Raw genomic sequence first — 15,855 nt, 5'->3', positions numbered from 1 at the left:
GGTACATGAGTCCCTTCTCTTTCCAAAGTTTTGGGGAATTATGTTTTCTCACATGACTAAACAGCAGCCATCATAATTCAGAATTGAATTTGAATGTGACGGGCCACCCACCTTCTCTTTATTCCAAGCAGATTGCCATCTTAGCAGGGGTTTTAGAAAAGCAAAGATGAAAGCCCACTGGGTTTATACCTGGGAGAAGGGTCAAATCAGCCATGAAATTATGGTACTTACAAACATGAGGCGAGTTGGTATGTTGTCTGATTGCACCAAAGGATTTTTATAGAGCCAGATCTCTTCCGGCTGGATAACTCGCTGGAATGGATCCAAAAACTCTGTAAAACTGAAACAAAGCAAAGATCATGAGAGCTGAGCATTGTGCTAGGGGTGGCGGTGGGCTGACCCAAGGAGACCCCTCCACAGGGAACACATCTGCCCTCCAGGGTGGGCGCCCTGCTGCTGCTTCTGGGCCCATTCCATCTACAGAATGACAAGGACTCAGAACAAAGATCAGTTCTCTGAGTCAGGAAATGGCTTTGAGGGAGACTCTTAAGAACCTGGAACTGAAAATTAATGCAAAAGCTAATGTGTAATATGGCATGTCTGAGACAGCAAGGCCAGGCCAGACTCTGGGAAGAAAATGGGCTTAAGTTGGAACAAGCATGAGAAAGCAAATGGCTCTGTTGAGAGAGCAACTGTCCACATTCCTCTCCTCACATTACCCAGAGGCACCATGCTGTGCCCACCACCTCCTCTAGGGGGCAGAGTGAGGGTGAAAAGATTCCAAGAAAAGTTGGACGCTTGGGGGCTGGAGAGGAATGTCAAAAAAAAAAAAAAAAAACATATGTTTTGGGTCTGCTGACTTAACAGCATTAAGCCTCCTTCCTCTTCATTCTTCAAGACATCCCACTCATGTCCTGAGATCCTTGGTTGGGCAATGAAAAGCCATCACCCGCTAAGGGGGAAACTAGGGAAGGGATGGTGGAAAATGCATGCGCTTGCTTTGTTGGTTCTCAGCTACCAGCATCCCCCCAGCTCTCCTGTTCAATCTCTACTTGGTGGCAAGGCTTCGGATACGACCAGATGAAGCCACAGGACCAGGAGAGGCAGGGTTCAAGTGCCAGGCCAAGGAACTTCCAATCTGGCAAGTCAATGACAGACTCAGCAAAGGGGATGGGAAATCCCAGTCAAAGCAGTTACTCTAAGAGTGGAGAGGATGGGACTTGGAGCAGAGCAGAGGAGGAGACACAGAGCTGGTCCCCCCTCTGGAAGATGGACACACCTTACAGAGCTGTAGTGAAAACCAAAGGAAAGAGTCTGCACGCGGATGCCTAACGGAACGTCAACAGAAGCTGGCGTTTTATCACCACTGTGGTTCCGCTGTAGCCTACAGCTGAATGTTTGCACCAGGCAATTTTCATGATTCTGTTTGCTTGATATTTGTGGCAGCCTATTCCCTGCTCCCAAGTGTTTTTAAAACATTTTTAAAGGACATGAAATTCAACAAATTCTGTTTGAGAAATGTCTTCAAGAGTGCATAACCTACTTAGAGTAACTCCAGCTTCAACAATACTCTGCTGCCTGTATAATGATCCCCCCCCCTTACAATGTTTTGTTGGTTCATGCATTTGTGGATCAGAAAGGCAAGAGAGGTTTAGCTTTCGTGTGGCTTCTGTGTGTGACACTGAAGCTTCTCAGCACGCTGGCTGCCACAGGCCAGCCACTGATGCCAGTTGATATCCGGGAGTCCTGCTAACGCTTCCCTGAGCCCTTCCACATGCCTTGCCAGCACTGTGGTCCAGGAGGGAGTCAGCATCCTTCACCACCATTGGCCTCCCCCAGAATAAGCCCTGAAAGAATCAGGCAGAAAACAGAGTCGCTTCTCTTGGCCCTGCCCGGGAGCCACACAGAGCAGCCTGCACCACCTCTGTCTGTGAGGCATAAGTCAGCCAGATCGGAGGGAGGGAAGGTAACACAATCTGTTGGCCAAGGTGTAGGCAGGGAACGTCTCATGACTGAAAAGCAGGTAGATGCAAGCTACAGCTAAAACACCATCTGCCACCCACAGCGCATTATTAACTACAATGGTCCCCACTCTCCCAGGACTGTCATTCCCATTTGTTGCCCCCTATTCCTCAGGAGCCACAGGGCTGAAGAACTCGATACCTCCCATCTTCTCTGTCTTCCAGGTTCTACTTTCTGCATGCAATGTTTTCTAAAGTCCCGTGCACTCTGCCTTTTTTTTGCACAAATCTCTCACCCTACCCAGAGTAGCTGCAGCCAGAACACATTTATCAAGCAAATTACACCCTGTGGGAGCAACAGTACCAAGAAAGATAGATGTCCCTTCTTCCGCCCAGCTCCAGCCACTGGTGTCTGCCTCAGAAACCCAGACAGTAAGGCAGCTGCTCAGAGGACCGAGGGCTCATGGATGCTCACGGGGGCAGAGGAGGGCAAGCCACGGATGAGTCCTGGAGACATCCCAAAATGTTCCAAGACAGGGCAGGCCCAGACCTGAAGTGTCCTCTACATGCGCTTTGTCATGTGCCAGGTCAGAGGACCCCCAAACTTTAATATAACCAGGAAACACTGTGGGGGGTGGGGAACATTGGTGACACTGCAGATCCAGATACAAGGAAGACCGCATCAACTACGAGTCCCTGGTCTCACCCCAGGCCTACTGAATCTGAATCCACAGGTAACAAAACAGGGGATTCTTGTGAATGGGACTGTCTGAGACCGAGTGTCCTCAGGGACAAGCCAGGGTGTGTCAACTTGGGTCGAGTATGGGCTGGGTTCATTGGTCTTGCCTTGTCCTGCTTCTGCTACTCCTGTGACTGTTCCCTTGGGAAACTACATTAGTTGACTGGTGAAGAAATTTCGTGTCAACACCTCCCTAGACAAGGGGGTAAGCACCAAAATCAGGCAATGGAATGGAAGCCTGCAACCCTAGCCTGTAACACTGCCTTATGAGCAGAGGCCTGACCTCAGAGGCTTGATCTCCCTCTGCGAGGGAAAAGAGGGCAGTGAGCTCACCAAGACCTTGCTGTGCTGGAGAGCTGGGGGGGGGGGGGTAGGGGAAGGAGGAGCACCAACCTCCTCTCTGCCTGCAATGTTACCTTGGTCTCAACCGCATCCGATCTAACCCACCTCACAAAGCCCCTAAGATCATCCCAGGTCCCATATAAGTTATGGGAGAAGAAAAAAGCAAAAGATTCAAATCTGAAAAAAAAAATTCAAAGGTACAGTAATCTGGGACCCTTCCAGGCAGTGGAAAATAGCCTCACCGGCATTAGTAATTCTTGCAAGGATATCTACATATGCCCGGCCAGTATAGCGACCAGTACGCTAGACTCTCATAAACAGCTGAAGAAAATGTAGCAACACTTTGACCACTGGAAGATGTGTGAAGCTACATATGTTTACTTTTATTCCCAATAACCATAATGCAGGAAGAAATGTCTAATGTCCAAAATTCTTGGACAGGTCTATTGGCAGATCAATTTTTACACTAATTTAGTGTACAAAGGAATTGTGTCTAGAGATCTATCCTGCTCTCCTCCAGGTCTGAGGGCTGGACCTGCTGTCTTCACAGTGAACGATGTTTGTCCAGCTCCACTGAGCTCTGGTTATGAGGAGTGTCGGGGTGACTGTGTGCAGAATGCAGGAGGCTCTACGCTCCACTTGTGTGGATTACTGCCTCCTCCTCAAGAGAGGAGATGCTTAGCAGTAGGCTATGATTTCTAAACTGTCATCAGATTGGATGACCAAAAAGAAATGGAAAAGAAGCATGCTGTATAGAAAGGCGTGGGAATTCAGCAGATGCAGAGCATAGATTCTATTGATTGCTAAGGGGAAAAAAAATGCTATCGCACAGGATTGCACAGGTGGGAATTTCATGTTTTCCTCACTGTCATAAATTAACCAGCCGCCAGTGCCAGTCTCATTTCCAAATGATGACTTCTTCCCACGTTCTAAGAATTCACAAAATGTTAACTACTGTCAACACCATTTTACATGAAAATAAGCTATCTCTACTTTGTAGGTCAAATATCTCTATGTGAAAATCATGGAGTTCCGACAGAAGTAAACAGACCATTTGCTTCCGTGGAAACTATCACTGTCTAAGGTCAAGTAACTTGTTGGGTTTTAAGACAATTTCTGCTTCTGTTCCTGTGCTGGCTGAGTTGAGGGATTTTTCTACCTCAATGTATATCTTAATTTCTTCTTGGCGAAATGTGAATAGTATTACTTGTTTTCTCATTAATTTTTTATGATAGAAGTTTGAATGAGAAGCTTGTAAAATATACGTAATGAAAATTCAAAGACACAATCCTAATTATGCCTGGCAACTCGCTCTTTATCGTGCATAGTTCATGCATCATGTAAATCCTCCTGAACTACATACCACACACACATGACATGTGCAAATATACACACATACAATATCTGCAAGTATGCATACATAAAACAAGTATAAATATGCACACAATTATGTGCAAACACACATACATCGAACACGTAAAACTTACTCCCCTGTACACACATCAAACCTGAATTTAAATGAGTTGAAGGCAAGAAAAAAACATGCCTTTTGTTTGTTTTGTTCTCATCTTGGGGCTTGAACTCAAGGCCTGGATGCTGTCCCTGGGCTTTTTTAAAATTTGTCTCAAGGTTAATGCGCTATCACTTCAACCACATCTCTACTTCTGGATTTGGGTGGTTAGTTGGAGATAAGAATTTCACAGACTTTCCTGCCTGGGCTGGCTTCAAACCACGATCCTTAGACCTCAATCCTGAGTAGCTAGGATTACAGATATAAGCCACCCGCACTGGGCCAGCATGCTTTTTTCTTTTTTGAAGACACAGGGAAGTGGAAAAGAGGAAAAGGAAATGTAGATGCTGCCAACAAATGAGAGACAAGCAGAACACAGCACTAACACAGGAAAGGAGACAAAGCAAACAGCAGAAAACCAAACACTTTCCCCTCTGGGTATGCTTGGGCTCCCGGGAACTCTTCCATGGCAAATTATCAATCACCTCCCACCTTGCTTCCTTGGGCCACCTGAGTCTTCACTTCCAAGTAGCAGGTGACACAGAGTCACCACTGGGACCCCTCCATCGCTTTTCTATCCTGGCATCAAATAAAATCATGACCTCACCACTGGAAGGTCTCCAGACTGCATCTAGACTCAGGCCAAATTAGCACCAGGCTCACACCCCCACCCCAACCCCACCCATGTGCTTGCTGACACTTGCTTCCTCCCACCCTCCCTGAGGCCAGCCCTGTTCCCATAGCACACCCCCAACTCAGCAATCTAGGGTATGTATGCGTCATATGGGAAGGGCACAGAAGGGGACAGACCACAGACTCCCATCTTATCTAATACACATTCAAGGATAAATTCTGGGATACACGCAGTACCCTCCTGTGAACGAACCGGGGTCCCCAATGTAGAGACGACAGTCAAGGAATGCTGACTCACAACCGATTGTGACAGGAGACATGAGAATCTTCGGTAACAGGCTTTAGAACGCTGCCTGAGCACAGCCTGGAGACACATCCTCACGCTGCTTCGAGACGTCCAGGTTGGGTCCCTCTCCCATCTAGAGCCACTGATGACAAGCCGGTCCTTAGCTGTGGCAAGGCACAAATCTACCACAGTCCACATGCTGAACACACCCACAGATTCAGTTCAAAGCTGGGAAACTAGAAGAATGGCTGAGCTTAACTCCAGAGCGAAAACAAGATTGTCAAGGGCAATGACTTCATTATCACCAGGGCTTCCCCTAATTCCAAGGCAAGTTCATAAGCCCAAGTCTCCCCATCATTCTCTAAACAATTCTATGCATTTGCCGATAATCCCTTGATATCTGGCCCCTTCTGAGAGGCTTCAAGGTCATGGTGTATGTTTAGTGTCAGCTCTCTCCTTCCTTTTCCACCACCAGAAACCATTAGGTATTGTAGAAATAGGAACCTAAGCAGACCATTGGACTTGGTTTAACTCCTTTGGTTTAACTCCTTGGTTTAACTGCCTTTGGCATTTGCAGCTGGTTGGAGTGTGAAAAGTCACTCAACCTCTCAGAGACATCATATCCCTCCACCCCCCACAACTGCCACGCCCACTAGAGTCCCTCTGAATAGTATATTCTTAAATTCACAGTACTAAGTGTCAGATCTGTCTAACCCAGGTCATTAAAACCTCAATAAACGTAGCTGCTTTTCCCAGAAATGCAAATATGTGTTACTTTACTTTTTTGGTATTTTGCAGGGGGTAAAGCTGTGGGGAGTAGGGGGAGGATGGGACAGTACTGAGATTCAACTTAGGGCTTTGAACTCTATGTATCACTTGAGTCAAGTCCTTTTGCTTTTTAGTTGTCTTTCAGATAGGGCGTCTCACTCTTTTCCAGGCTGGCTTCAAGCCAGTATTCAGGACACCTCCATCTCTAGGTATGCACCAAGCACATCTGGCTCCCCTCCCCCCTTCTCTAGGCCTTCTTAAGCTGGGAAGGGCATTGGGGAAGGGATTCAGAGAGGAGAGTGAGGAGAATATTTAATATGATCTCTTGCCTTTGGGCAGAGCCAGCTGCCCCAACTTGGAGGAAGATCCTTCCAGAAGCAGGTTGCCGGTTCCATAGCTCACAGAGCTAGCCTGTCATGACAGCCACTCAATCAATGAATGCATCCATCCCCTGTTCTCAGGACTGATACATCCCATGTACCTCCTCCCTGCCAGGCAGTGTGGCTGGGTTCTGCTGAGCACATGCAGTGCCCATGTGTAAGTGCTTTGCCTCCCACCCAGGACAGGCTGGATCAGGAGCATCTATTGGGCAATTAGGAAACATGCTTTATGCTTTTCTCTTTTAGATATCAAGTCAAAAAAAAATCACTCTTTGGGCCTTTGTTTGCTCATAGAATGCCTTCCCGTGCAGGCAAACAGAAGACCGGGAAGGCGTTTATGGCCTGAACTCAAACAAAGCTCCCATCTGCATGAGCTCAGGGGGCTCAGGGCCTGTGTCTCGGTAACTTTGCCTGGGTTAGCTAAGAACTTTTGATTTTCCTGCCTTTGCCTCCCAAGTGGCTGGGATGACAGGATGCACCACCATGCTCCACTGGGTTTTTACCTGCTTTGGATCCAACTGTACCATTAGCACTTAGCACGGTGCCTGGCACGTAGTCGGTGCTCGGTTGAATCACAAATCCATGGCAGCTGCCTCCATAAAGACCCAGTCCTCTGCTACATGGAATCTTTAGTTGGAGGCTGGTAGCTGGCAGCTGGCAGCCCTTGGCCTGAACCCGGCCTGCTGCTGTGTTTGGTGTGGGCTCCTTGCTGTTATAAAACAATGCAAGTCATGGCCAACACTTACACACCAAGAACGTTTGCATCAAACTCTGAATTTTGAGCTTCTGTGGAAGAATTTGGTTTGCTCACCTTGGCTCTGCCTTCTACGGTCAGTCCAAGGGGCCAAGCAGCAGCTGCCTACGGTGGATGAGGGAGACGAGGAAGGCGTCAGCCCACCGTCTTCCCCACCCACTCGCATGTGTTTGTGAGCTGCTACCATCTTGACGGTGCCTGTGGCGTGCACCATCCTTCTCATGGCTGCTCCGACTGCTTGCTCCTCATCCATCTGGGAGGGGAGCCTTTAACAGTTCCCATGACCTCATGGGTCCTGCCCCAGAAGCCAGCTCACTGTGCACAAGGCCTATCCCCAGAGAGCGTAGCCATTGCTGCATGCCTGTTGGATGAATGACTTAAGACAAATGCACCCACAGTAGAATGCGTTCTAACTTTCCATGCTCTGCTCCCTCCGCCCCCCCCCCCAATCATCAAATTCCTAGTGAGAGATCAGCATTCAGACCTGGCCACTCTTCCTCAAGCCCACATTGGGGGGCAGGGGGGAGGAGCATGGGCTGTGATGCTCACCCAGAAATGGCCTGACACATTCCAGGCACTTATTGCTTAGAGTATGGCTCAAGTGGTAGAGCACCTGCCCAGCAAGCATGAAGCCCTGAGTTCAAATCTCAAGACTACCAAAAAATTAAACAATATATATATATACATGTATATATATGTATATGTTGTGCTATATATACATATGTATATGTATATTCATATATATGTATATATGTGTGTGTGTGTGTGTGTATTACATATATATAGCACAACTTCTCATCTCTTGGGAATATAAAAACCAAGGAAGAATGCTTATTCTTGCCATTTTCAACCTGTTGCCATATCTGTGAGACTTAGGAGGGATTTCCCTGGAACCTGTGGTCCTTATGGTAAGGTTTGAATTACATTTCGAGATTTCACACAGCACTGCAAGTTTTGGGTAATCAAGTTTGGGAAAGCATGTAATCAAGCTGATTTATCCACAATTACCTCCCCTATCCTCCTTCCTCATCACCCCCATTCTGCAATTACTTGCATGGAGAATTTTTACGGAAAGGAAACAATGGAAGAGAAGGCAGACGATCTCTTCTAAATTCCACAGCCAACCACAGCTCAGCTCTGTGATAAGCCTTGACCCCTTGCAGGAGACAGCATTTCCCAGGCAGGGGAAATGGTGCACAAATGTCTGAATGGGGAGGGAGGAAGTGGTGGAAAAACCCTCCAGGTTGATAGGGTGAGTGGTGGCCAAACCTCTGGGTGGATAGGGGAAGTTCAGAGAGGGCGGGTGCACTGAGCCTCTGATCAGAATCTAACAATCTCCCTGTCCATGTGCCATGGCCTGTCCCTAAGTTCAGGCTCACTCCTGGCCTAGTCCAGCAGTGGACACCATGACTGTCATCAAGTGATTATAAAGGAAGTGGAAGACCCACTGCCCAAACCATGGCCCACCCTATTTGTTACTGGCTCTGCCCTGGAACACTCCATTCCCCTCCTTATGCCAATAGCACTTTAAAACACAGTACTATTTATAATATTGTGACACCCACGGTCCTGGACACATTAAATGCAGATGTCTTTTGGCCCTCACAACTATTATGGACTATGTCCTCGTAAAATGTCCCATCTACAGATGGCCAAAGCAAAGCTCCTGAAGGCCATGCAGGGTTTATGCAGCCGGATCCCAGCACCACCTCTGACCCAGAGTCCATGTTTGCATGGCAACCTGGCACTGCTGCTTCAAGAGATGATAAAGGCTGACCTAGAGGCACAGTGGATCCAGGCTGTACGTCAAAACCTGATCTTTTACCAGGGTGCTAGCTACTCAGGAGGCTGAGATCTGAGGATCACAGTTCAAAGACAGCCCAGGCAGGAAACTCCTTGAGACTCTTATCTCCAATAAACCACCAGAAAACCGGAAGTGGCGCTGTGGCTCAAGTGGTAGAGCATTCGCCTTGAGCTGAAGAGCACAAGGACAACACCTAAGCCCAGAGTTCAAGCCCCATGACTGACCAAAAAAAAAAAAAAAAAAAAGCTGATCTTTTACCGGGGTGCCAGTGGCTCACACCTGTAATCCTTGCTACTCAGGATGCTGGGATCTGAGAATCACGGTTTAAAGCCAGCCCAGGCAAGAAAGCCCTTGAGACTCTTATTTCCAATTAAATACCAAAAAGCCAGAAGTAGAGCTGTGGCTCAAGTGGTTGAGTGTCAGTCTTAAGCCAAAAAGCTTAAGTGCTCAGGCCCTAAGTTCAAGCCCCAGAACTGGCTTAAAAAATATATTTTAAAGAAAATGCAGAGGACATAAAGAAAGGCACTTCCTGAGAGAAGCTGGTAGGTCTGTCTGGATCCAAAGCAGGGTCTCAACCCAGCCAGGGCATGGATGACCTTGGGGAAGGCATCTGATTCCCCAGTTGTGAGATAAGAGGGCTTCTTGGGTGGCCTTTAATGGATCACAGGACCTGGTAGTGTCTAACTACAGCAAAAACCCCTGGAGCAGTGGTTCTCCATCTTTAAAATATCACTGCCAAGGCCTCAACCCAAGCCAATTAAGTCAGGGTTGCTGGGCAGCCATGAGAGAGCACCCTGATCAGAGCCGCCTTGCGGATCACAACCTAGGCCCCAGGGACACACCTCTTTATTCTATTCACTGTTCTTGCTCGCTTTTATTGGAATATTCTCTTTGATTTTGTCTGTGCCTTATTTTCCTGCTGAATGAATCGAGAACAGTCTCTAAAAAAATTTTTATATGAAATTCATATTATCTAGACTCAGATACCATACATATGTAGTGAGTATCATGTATGAATCCTACTTAATGGAGATTCCCTTCTGAAGGCAGCCTGAGAGAGTTCTCTCTCTCTTTCTCCCTCTCTCTCCCCCCCTCTCGCTCTGTCTCTCTTTCTCTCTCTCCTTCCTATCAGTATCTCTTGGTACCTTTGTCCTCCCTGTAAACCATCCTGGGCTAGAAGGAATGCCTTGTCCCTTAGAAGCCACTCTTGGTGGACCACATCCAGACAGGCAGGTAGAATGAGTTTGGCAACGGTCTGTTGAGCTTGGGAGGCCATTCTAGGCCTTAGGCCTCTGAATAAGATACAGCCCCAGATTAGGAAGAAGATACAGGTTTCAAAGCTGGCAGTCTCAGTTTGTGCCCGCTGCTATAGCAAATCACCACAAACGTAATAGCATTAGGCATGAGCTCTGGAAGACAGAAGTCTGATGCAGGTTTCACCTATGTAAAATCAAAGGGCTAGCAGGGCTGCATTCTGGAAGCACTCAAGGTGACTTCATTTCCTGGACCTTTCCAACCTCTAGAGGCTTCCTTCAGTCTTTGGTGTGCAGCCCCTTCCTTATCAAAGCTATCAGGGGTGAATTCTGAGACCCATCAAAATGCATCTTTCCAATCCTCTTCTGCCCATCCACTTTTAACTGGTGGTTTAATTAGTTGATTGATTAGTCAGAACCCACAGGTACTGCAGGACAATCTCCCCACAGGAAGGATAAAACCATAATTCTACTGCTGCATCAGGCAGCCCAGGCTCAGGATGAGGGCACCGGCAGCTCAAGAGGAGCATGAGTCTGCCACATGCTGTTTAGAACAATCCATTGCTAGCAATGCTCCAGGTAAAGGGGGGGGGGAGGCATAGCAGATCCTTTCCATTTTCCTGTTACTTAAATAACATGCAGACGTGCATAGGGAATAGGGAATGTCAGCAATGGTAACAGCTTCTCAGCCAGCATTGCATCCCACTGAGATCTCCTGGGCCAAGCAACTTGCAAATTAAATACTCTGTTCCACACAGACGTTACCTGATGCTACTTGGCCCCATGAACTCAGGACTACAGACAGTGCACCTGTCTCTCCCAAGCCATCCCAAGGCCCTGCCCCTGGAGGGTCTCAGACCCCGTTTGTCAAGCACTAAGTTCACAGCATTCACAGCAACTTCTAAGTGCTTTATAACAATTCACTTAGTCCTCAAAAGACCTTTGCCAGGGTAGATGATTGAGCTGCATGGTCCAGCAAACTACACCAGCTCCCCTCTTTCTCAAAGCCACCTTCCTTCACTGCTACCAACCCCCATGCTCGGTCCCCAATCTCTAGCTCATTCTTCTAACTTCAATCTTCCACCAGATGAGGCTGAAACCTGAAGAAACTCACCCCCTGCTTTCGAACCACATGGGAGCGCTCTGTTCCTGACCTGTCCATTGGTCCCCAGGCCTGGGCGGGTGTAGGGACCCAGGGGAACAACTGGGAGGAGAGAAGGAGAAGGTGGAAGGACTCTAGAGGCTTGCCAACCTGTGAATGCCACAGGCCCACTCCAGATCTAAATTGGTACGTCTCTACCGCCAAGGCCTGGAAAGTAAAGGTTAGAGGAGAGGAATGAGCCAGCCAAGCCAAGAACCTATGAACTCCTGCGCAGTTCCTGAGGGCTGCTATGGCTCTGACTCTCTCACTCCACTTCACCCACAGTCTGAGGGCCTGGAAACTTGGCAACTAGACAAGTTCCTCCTTCCCAGAATGCTCTTCCCCACACACTGCCCTGGATCACTTTTCGCTTCCTCCCACCCTGTGATCACACAGTCATGCCTGCCATGACATCTCCTCTGCAAACCAGCCTTCCCTCCATGCCTCACCTGGAATGTTCCTGTGTTGTCCATCGCCATCAAACACACCATTCATGTTTGTGTGCTAGTGGAGCCATGCCTCTTACCAGATAGAATAGAAGCTCTGTGAGGACCATGGCTTCATCTGTTTTGTTCACTGTTGGACACAAAGGTCTAGATTCCTGTCTAACAGGCAGCCAAAAGAATTCACTGAATGAATGTATGATCCTACTCTGTCATTTCACACACACACACACACACACACACACACACACACACACACACACACACACACACACATTCACTTACTGAGATCCATGCCAGTCACTGGTCCATCACCATGTTCAGTACAGAAGAGAACTATAGGAGAGAACTAAAGGCCCTTGAGGGGCCTTTCCCTCCTACACTCACACACACACACACACACACACACACACTCACATGCACAGCCTCCATGACAACTGGAAAAGATGACAAAGACTTTACGATCCCTTCTGAGACAGCACAAGGCCAAGAGAGTTTGAAGGTCTGTTTCCCTCCCTTCTTTCTGCGTTGGCATCTTACCACCAGGCAGAAAAAGCTGGGGGGACTACATACACAATGCAGAGATGGCAGAGATGGCAGAGATGGAGATGCTCAGCTTCTCTGGACAACATTTCTAACAACCTTGATCAACAGCAACCAATCTGGGACCCTACACGTGGATGGGAATAGGAGATATAGTTTATCAAGCAGTACTGTGCCAAGTGCTCTATTAAACAGGAGTCAAACTACATTTTACTACCAAGGTCAGAGAGGTTTAGTGACTGACTGGAGCATGGCTACACAGCCAGCAAATGGTAGTGGGCACTAAAACTCAAGGTTGTCACTTCTGGTCATGAGGTCCTTCCCTCCCCAGAGAAGATGAATGACTGTGTTGACAATGCAGACTGGTTGGGCTCCCTGCTGGACCTGGCTGTGGGATTTATTGCACCTGGGCAGTGAAGAGTCAGCTGCCAGCCCCAAAATATGGACAGAGAGGGCAGACGAGGCCTCTGCTAGCAGACACAAAGTCTGTGGCCACAAGCAAAAAGGTTCTTCCACTCAAGATTAGTGGAGGAAGTGCTGTTAGTCCACAGGCAGCAGAATTACAGCCACTGATGGCTCCTTACTAGACCTGCGGTTACAGAGATGGTAAGCGCACCCAGCCCCATGGGAGGTTGTGAGGGATTCCCTATATCATGTGTCTAGAGCCAGGAACACGGTGGCTCTTACTCTCCCCTTACTCTTCCAGCCCTTCCACTTCCAAAGTCAATGGCTTCTCCACACACTGGGCACGCGCAGTTCACAGGGCCGCAATGTCTATCATCTTTCCACACACTGGGCATGTGCAGTTCACAGGGGATGCAGTGTCAGTCCTTTCCACACACTGGGCATGCACAGTTCACAAGGGACACAATGTCTATCATCTTTCCACACACTGGGCATGTGCAGTTCACAGGGGATGCAGTGTCAGTCCTTTCCACACACTGGGCATGCGCAGTTCACAGTGGACTTGGTGTCAGTCTTCTCTCCACATATTGGACATGCATAGCTCACAAGTAACTCACTGTCAGTCTTCTCCACACACTGAGCATGCTCAGCTCCCAGGAGATTCAGTGTCAGTCCTCTCTACACACTGGGCATGCGCAGCTCACAGGTGACTCTTACCAAGTATGAAATACACATGGCTGGGCTGGGAAGGTGGCTCAGTGGTAGAGCACTTGCTTTGCGTGCATGAGGCCCTGGGTTCGATTCCTTAGCACCACATAAGCAGAAAAAAAAAAACCCGGAAGTGGCGCTGTGGCTCAAGTAGTAGAGCGCTAGCCTTGAGCTGAGGAGCTGAGGGACAGCGCCCAGGCCCAGAGTTCAGGCCCCACAACAGGACCCCCAAAACAAAAAAGAAAAACACATGGCTGGAATTCCAACTGTTTGGAAAGATCTGCCATTCAAGGAACGGGTCTTCCCTTCTCCCTCCTGCCGTGTTCTATGCTCCAGGAAACAGTTCCACAAAGCCCGCACCACCTTCCCACCTTCCTCCCTCACCTAGGCCTCTGCCACTCTCGGGCCAAGCAGCCACAATCCACTGCCTTCCACAAGGCAAGGCCTACGAGGCTGTCACTTCTGATGGCCTACCAAGGCCCAGAATCTGCTCCATATTCCAAAAAACGGTCACCAGCCAGGTGACATGGCTGTTCTGTCATAGTCTCAGGGTCATGCTCAGAGTGGAGCATCTAACAGGAGCCCCTGCCTGTGAGGCTTCTGGGGTCCAAGGGGAAGGCAGATCATCAGACCCTGGCCACCGAGGTTGAGGTGGATGAGTACTACAGTGTGGGGTGAGGGTTGAGGAAACTTCTAGAACATCTGGAAGACAGCAGAACTCAGCCTGCTTTGAAATCAGGAAATGCTCCCAGAGAAAGCAAAAGCTCCACTGAGGCCTACAACCATGAGGAATGAGAGAGTGGAAGAAAGGGAAGGTAGGAAGGGGCTTGTCCCTAGTAGGGCCAGGGGCAGTGCTGGTCCACTTTAATTGCCTTTATACCCAATGTCCCACTGCAGTGATGGCAGAAAAGACAAAATTAACTTAAAAATTAGCATCTAGGAAACCCACAGACTTTCCTAGGTTCCCAACGGCTTCAAGCTAGGCCTCTCCTGTGGCATGCGGACCAAGCGGCTCCACGTGTAATCCTGTTAGGGTGCTGGCCCATCACTCCCATCCGGATTCTTACGACTCTTCATTCTATTACCTGACGTATGAGCCTTCCATCCTGCTTTGTGTCATTCAAAATCTAATAAGCCTGGTCCTGATGTCTTTATCTAAGTTGCTGACAAAACCCTCGGACAGAAGAGGTCAAATTCAGAGTCCCAGAGCATGTCCCTGAACAGTGTCCCCAGCTGTGTGCCAGCTGTGCTGCCACAGCTGGGGGTCCTGCCACACTTCTAACTACTGGGTTAGACACAAGGCCTTGGCCATTGTGCTCCAGGGGCAACACCTAGGAAGGAGAATGGTGAAACCCAGCCACCTCAAAACACCGCTGCCTGCCCCGCCCTCCCTGCCCAGCCAGCGGCCATCTGACAAGCACCCCATCACACAGACATCTCAGGCAGATTCACAGCCCAGACCTGCGGCCTCTCACCCTGTTCACAGGGGTGACACAGCCTCCTCTCAAGGCAGATTGGCAGCTGCCAATCACAAGGAGATATCTAACCTGCTTTAGGCAGTACACCGCAATAAAGAACATGTTTTAAACTATGAGAAAGAATCCACAATAATTACCAGTCCAGGCCGTGCATGGGAAAGAAGGCTCCCACCTCAGGACATCTGAGAAATAACGCAACTCCCTGCCCGTCACTGTCACCGCATTGCGGCCAATCATAGTTTATCCTTAGCATCTATGTGTATATATATGCACACAGGCACATGCATACACATGTGCTATGCACACACACAAGCGTGTGTGTGTGTGTGTGTGTGTGTGTGTGTGTTGGTCCCGGGGCTTGAATCAGGGCCTGAGGACTACACCTTAGACTTTTTGCTCAAGGATAGTACTCTACTACCTGAGCCAAACTTCTAATTTCTGGCTTTTTGGTGGTTAATTGGAGATAAGAGTTGTCATGGACTTTCCTGCCTGGGCTGGGCTTCAAATCACAATCCCCACCTCCTGAGTAGCAAGGATTATAGATATGAGCCACTGGCATCTTTTTGTTATATACAGTAGAGACAATGGCCTGTTTTGTTTTAGTTTTGTTTTTCATTTGTCTGCTTGTTCTTATAGGTCATGGGGCTTGAACTCAGGGCCTGGGTGTTGTCCCTGAGCTTTTTCACTCAAACCTAGCACTTTACCGC

General features: G+C 48.5%; 1 protein-coding gene across 12 annotated transcripts in view; it reads right to left on the bottom strand.

Moving 5' to 3' along the window:
* Window positions 1-15,855, bottom strand: part of Plpp4 (phospholipid phosphatase 4) — a 355,511-nt gene that overhangs the window by 64,630 nt on the left and 275,026 nt on the right. For 10 of the 12 annotated variants that reach the window (XM_069988164.1, XM_069988163.1, XM_069988162.1 and 7 more), the window contains one exon: window positions 232-340. In XM_069988164.1, coding sequence (XP_069844265.1) covers window positions 232-237 — 6 coding nt within the window. In that variant the 5' untranslated portion in view covers window positions 238-340. Of the gene's footprint in view, window positions 1-231; window positions 341-5,044; window positions 5,132-5,389; window positions 5,434-15,855 lie in introns of those variants that run through there. The other 2 variants (XM_069988169.1, XM_069988168.1) reach the window with 2 other exon arrangements.

The sequence above is a fragment of the Dipodomys merriami genome, unplaced genomic scaffold (genome assembly GCF_024711535.1).
Source record: "Dipodomys merriami isolate MVZ:Mamm:240054 unplaced genomic scaffold, mDipMer1.0.p SCAF_35, whole genome shotgun sequence".
In the NCBI taxonomy this organism is placed as follows: domain Eukaryota; kingdom Metazoa; phylum Chordata; class Mammalia; order Rodentia; family Heteromyidae; genus Dipodomys; species Dipodomys merriami.
Note: the sequence above shows the minus strand (reverse complement) of the source record. Positions and strands in the feature narration are given on the sequence as shown.